Genomic DNA, 6,000 nt, shown 5'->3' on the forward strand with positions numbered 1-6,000 from the left:
AAACTAAGTGAAATAATATAAGAAAATTATAATTGCCTTACAGTCCTTATTTCTAAAGTCCTAGTAATGAGTAATGTCCATGTACACAATTAAAAATAAATATAAGAAAATCTTTAATACTTTTTCCTTTGAAAATGAAAGCTAATTTCTTAACTTAAACTGCTTCTTGAAGTTATTTAAATAATATAAACAGATTGCACCAACTTTCTTTCCATAGATTTATTACTTTTTAATCTGTCATATACAATTTTAATTATTTCAAATCACTAAATCATATTGTAATCATCGTGTACAGTACAGTACATAGATGTAAGTCTACTTGAATATACGATTATTTCAACTCGATTTATACTTTCATATGATTATTTTAGCACGAAATTAGATACACTCAGCTATGAAAAATAATTTTGAAACGTACAAGTAACACAAAGCATAATTTTACAAATTATAATATAAAAAAGTTAAATATAATCAAGTACATCATTGTATATGAGAGCGATCTACGTGAAAATTGTTCTTAATCTGTGGTTCTTACCACTGTTCTGGCTGTTAAATATGAAAGAGGGAAAGTATGGCTATCGGTCAAAATAAAAAAAAAACTCAAAATAAAATTTCTGAGTTTTTTCTATATGTATGAATGTTTGTGTGTGGGGGCACGATTTTGTTTACCTTGTTTGATGCTTAATAACTGCTGTGATTTTTATCGAAATTTCCTGAAATTTTGCAAGGAGGTTTCTGTATTAGGGGTATTGATTCTATTAAATTTTGGTGATTAAAAGTCGAGGGGATGGGGAGATAAAAGGGATCGTATGTATCTCCAATAGGATCTGATTTAATGACGATTTTACTTGTTATTAGCATTTACAATTTTATATAAAACCCATTCCTACCCTCAAAATTAAGCTTTTTGCCATTTTATAATAGTTAAAAATATGATATTTTACACATCCACAAGAGCCGAATTATCGGGCTAGAGTTGGCTATAATAAATAAATAATTAATAAGACAATTTGGCACTAGAGCTCGGCGTTAGGCGCCATCTCTTACTAAACTTAATAATTATAATTAAATTAAATAAATAATTTTTAATAATTTGGAACTGGAGGAAAAGAAATCGGCCCGAAGCGGAACTCGAACCCGCAACTTCTGCTATCCGTGCAGACACGTTACCAGTTACGCTACCCGGACCTTCGGTCCGATCGCCTCCTCCAGTATATATAAGCTAACACGACGACCATCGATGGTCATTCTTTTCCTCCAGTTCCAAATTATTAAAAATTATTTATTTAATTTAATTATAATTATTAAGTTTAGTAAGAGATGGCGCCTAACGCCGAGCTCTAGTGCCAAATTGTCTTATTAATTATTTATTTATTATAGCCAACTCTAGCCCGATAATTCGGCTCTTGTGGATGTGTAGCTTTGTAACGGGTTAGTCGTTATTTATTTATATGATATTTTATTTTAAAACTTTTTATAACAGATGGCGCCGCTAAATGTTGCCGGAAAAGTTAAGCAACTCGTTGCTGGAATTTTTTTACTAATGCTTTAAACTTTTTCTTTTCCCAAAATTTTGTACTCAAGACATTGTGTGCTACAATATTAATTTGTTTTCGATTTAATTTGGATAAGTTTTAATATAATACAACTAAAATAAAAATTAAAATATTTAACTTTGTACTCATTATAATTATAATTACACAGCTTCATCCATTTTTTCTTTTGTTATTTGGTATATAAATTGAAATTTCTATAAAAAGAAACGTTCTAAAAAAAACAAGCTATTAGCCTAATTTTAGAATTTTGATTTTTGTTTTTTATTATATGAATGATTTATTATAATTTTAAAAGAATAAAGTATAATTAGAGACTTTGAAAAAAAGTTATTTAAAGTAATTACTACGATAAGGATTCCGAAAAAAGCGATTATTATAATAATCATATTCTCGATTTTGATAACTTTCTAAGATCATATCTGCAGCTTTTTCGGCTATCATAATAATAGGTATATTGATATGCCCTCCTATCTGAGTTGGAATAACTGAAGCATCAACTACTCTTAATCCATCAATACCTTTAACTCTGTTAGAAAAATAAATATTTTACGTTAAATATAAAATATATTAAATTATTATATAGAGAATTTTAAGGAACTTGCCTGAGAGCAGGATCTACCACTGTTGTTGGATCATGGAATGCACCCATTTTGCAAGTTCCTGCAAAGTGATGTAAAGCAAAAGGAAATGCTTTTGCCATGCATTCTAAATATTTATCGCTAAACTTTTTATGTTTTTCACAACCCGGCATTGTATATGGAAGTGGTTTGGCATCGAATTTTTTCATAGCTTTGGTAGATGTCAAATTTAAACAAAACTTCATTCCTGAACAGTTAGTTTTAATATTATTCATCATTTATATCTACATTTTAAAATCTATTTTTACAATTAAAAATTATTACCTTCTACCATAATTTTTATATCGTATTGATCAGAATAATAGTTAAAATCAATTACTGGAGCGGCATATGGATCAGTGGATTCGATAGTTACGGTTCCTTTGCTCTTTGGACGAGTCGGAAAAGGGGAACAAATTACTGTGTCCAGAGATCGGAATTTTTCAAATATCTTCGCTAACTGAAACGACAAATTACCGTTTCATAATAAAAAAAAATTAAATTAATATTATTTTTTAAAATATAAATTATTAAAATTAAAGACTGCATTAAATTTACATAAAATGACACCTCTCCTTTAAGCCAACCACCTCTTTAGATGACCAGATTTTCCTAAAACAGAATTTTTAATCCTTCTTTACCCAACCGATTATCACTTAGACTCATAATTCTTTCGTGTGAATATCCTCTTTGAAGCTCTAATTTCATCGTCCCATTCGGAATGATGAAATCTAAACTATGGGCATGTTACACTGTGTCATTAAATGTAAAACTTTATCTTAATATTTTTTTCAACTGTTAAAAATGAAAGCTTTACTTTTTACGAATTTCAGATATTTAATTGATTAATTTTTCAAAAGTATTTACTGAATTAAATATTTTATTAATAAAGCAGAAAAATACCTCATCAGTAATACCCGAATTAGCTCTCCATAATGAATCAGACGCAAGACTCTTCGAAGTCCAATATATTTCAATATCTGGCCAATTTAGATTTTTATTATATTTTGAATTCACAAATCCTAGCGTTTCTATACCACCTAAAGACGATAATGGTCCTACAATAATAAGAAATATGCTGTTATTTTCTATATTATAATTTTCGTCCAGATATGAATTTTTAATTATTTTAACAATTTATATTTTAATATTTCTTATAATTAAAATCATATTTACCAGTTCCATTAACTGAAAACTGTACATAATTTTCTTTTGTAATTCTATTTTCATTAAATGTATAAGAATTAACGCTAAAATGAAGTCCTCCAGTTGATAAGTGATTTATTAAGTTTTCTCCTACAGGAAGATCAGCTATAATTGGTATCTGAAAAATCAATTTTTTATATTATTATATCAATTTTTGGTTATTTATTTATTTAAGAAGAAAAAATATATATAAAAATTAATACATTAAATTTTATCAAAACTTCTTTCCTTCCAATTCCAGATAAAAGTAAAAGTTTTGGAGAATTGAATGCGCCTGCAGATAAAATCACTTCTTGCTTAGCTATGGCTTTAAATCCTCTTCCTTTAATTTCAAAAATAACACCATAGGCACGTTTATTTTCATTTATAAGTATCTAAAATTTTAAAATATTTCATATTAATTACGATAATTGCTATTTATCGTTATACAAATTATAGTTATTACCTTTGTAACATATGCTAATGTAATTATTCGAATATTTCTTCTCCCTCTTATTGGTTCAATATATCCATGAAATGTAGTCCATCTTCTTCCTTTGAATAATGTTCCTTGTGGTGGCATAAAAACTAAAATTTGTGACAAATTTCATTATTAGATAATTTTATATATCGATACATTTAACAGTAATTAATTACTTACAGTTAATTCAAACTCGATAACTAAATGATTAATCCCAAATATTTGTTATTAAAATTTTCGTTAAATATTTTAAAACAAATACAATAAATATTTGATAAAATTAAATAATAATTCTTGCAGATGATGAAAACACTAAAAATAAAGGAAAATATTCATTTTTACAAATACTATCCACTGCGAATGGCATAAGATATACATCAAGGGTGGGCAATCATTGGCAAGAGTGCCAAAGGTGGCACGCCAACGACTTGTTCCGGCACGCAAAACCCAGGGCTTATCTAAGAAAACAAATATCCGACATCATTTTATATATTTTTTTCGTGTTTCTAAAGTGTTCACGCACACTGAAAAAGATTGCTCACCCCTAATATAGATTATAAGTTTTGAGTAGTTGAAATAAGATTATATTAAGAGTAATTGTAAATTTTAAATATTTTGCATTTAAGTTCATTTTATCGAGCTCCGGCACAAAAATATAAATAAAATTCACCAGTTTGAGGCCAAGCGTTGAAGTCTCCTATAGGATAACCAATAGAGGCAGCCGCTTCTACATAACCTTTAGTTACAGGTGCATGAAAAGTAGGAAATTCCATAACTATAGGTCCACCAACACCATGATAACCTACAAGTAGTGTAAAATTAAGAAATTAATCATAAATAAAAAATTTATTTTAAAAAGAATGCAATTACTTACCATTTGCAACAATTCCTGGGTTATGATTATCCTCCAGTTTAATAAAATAAGGAAGTACGTTATCCCAATCCCACCCAGCTGCACCATTTCGAGCCCAATCATCATAATCGTATTTATTTCCACGAGCAAAGACATTTTGATTTATCATAGCTGTTCCACCCAAAATTTTTCCCGCATCGATACCAAATACCTGAAAAAATGCAAATACTTATTTAAGGCTTCTGCAGCGCATGATCTTAAGTTACTTAAGTAAAATCATACTTTTTTTTAGTTTCAGACAGAACTTACTCTATTTTTTATTGCTTGAGCTATTGTATCACTGGGTACAGAAGTATAATTCCAATTGAATTTTGTGGTGAGAAGATTGAGATATGAAGAAGGAATGTCTGCAACTAGAGGTGGCGATTCTCCAGCTTCCAAAAGAAGTACTTTAATAGAAGGATTTTGCGATAATCTATAAGCCAAGACTGCTCCAGCTGATCCAGAACCAACTTAAAGTCAATAATTTAAAAGAATTTTAAAATATTTTAAGTCAGAAAGAAACGTATCGAATAAAATTCTAAAATGCTTTATATAAGAACAGGATTTATTTTAAATTAATTCACGGTATTTTCCTTTACTTATAATTATTATTACAATTGAATAATTCTATATAAAATTACTTTAATATATAACAAACATCAGGATAAAAGATATTTATGATATACTCCAAGAAATTTCGATCCAAATATTAGATAAAATAAATAATCTAAAACATTAAAAAGTATAGGAGATGTAAAAAATTTACGTTCTACATAACATATGCCAGATATTTAACTTATAAATTAAATTTATATTACATAAACATCATTATTTATTTTGTCATAAAAATGGATTTATATAAAATAATTTAAATCTACTTCATCACATTTCTCCAGGGAAATATATTAGAAAAATATTATTTATTAAATATAAAATATAAGACTAAATCTACTATTTAAAAAGCTTAAAACATTAATTACCAACTTAAATAATTATTTATGACTTATAATACAATTTTGAATTTTTAATAGTTTCTATGATAAAATGCATCATATAATTCAACGATTATCTACTGAAATATTAAAAATTGTATTTACAAAGTAGCTTATAGCATCATCCATCTTACTTTTTATCATATTTAAAATCTTAAAATATTCTTAAAGTTTTAAATATTGATAAAATTCATAACAGAAGAATTTTTTAAAAAAAGTATTTTATAAAAAGTCGATAAAAATTGACATTTTTTTTTATATGAAATATTTAATA

The 6,000-nt window shown here is 27.1% G+C and overlaps 1 protein-coding gene across 1 annotated transcript; it reads right to left on the reverse strand.

Moving 5' to 3' along the window:
- Positions 1 to 1,883: 1,883 nt before the first annotated feature.
- On the reverse strand, positions 1,884 to 4,535 carry LOC136976350 (glucose dehydrogenase [FAD, quinone]-like). The gene is made up of 8 exons (XM_067271596.1): positions 4,510 to 4,535; positions 3,825 to 3,946; positions 3,583 to 3,753; positions 3,350 to 3,497; positions 3,077 to 3,231; positions 2,459 to 2,633; positions 2,159 to 2,381; positions 1,884 to 2,082 (listed from the first exon to the last, which is right to left on the reverse strand). The coding sequence occupies exons 2-8, from the start codon at positions 3,939 to 3,941 to the stop codon at positions 1,884 to 1,886; spliced, it is 1,188 nt and encodes a 395-aa protein (XP_067127697.1). The 5' UTR covers positions 3,942 to 3,946; positions 4,510 to 4,535.
- Between the last annotated feature and the right edge of the window lie 1,465 nt (positions 4,536 to 6,000).

This window comes from Centruroides vittatus, unplaced genomic scaffold (assembly GCF_030686945.1).
Source record: "Centruroides vittatus isolate TY-2023 unplaced genomic scaffold, ASM3068694v2 contig_4, whole genome shotgun sequence".
NCBI lineage: Eukaryota > Metazoa > Arthropoda > Arachnida > Scorpiones > Buthidae > Centruroides > Centruroides vittatus.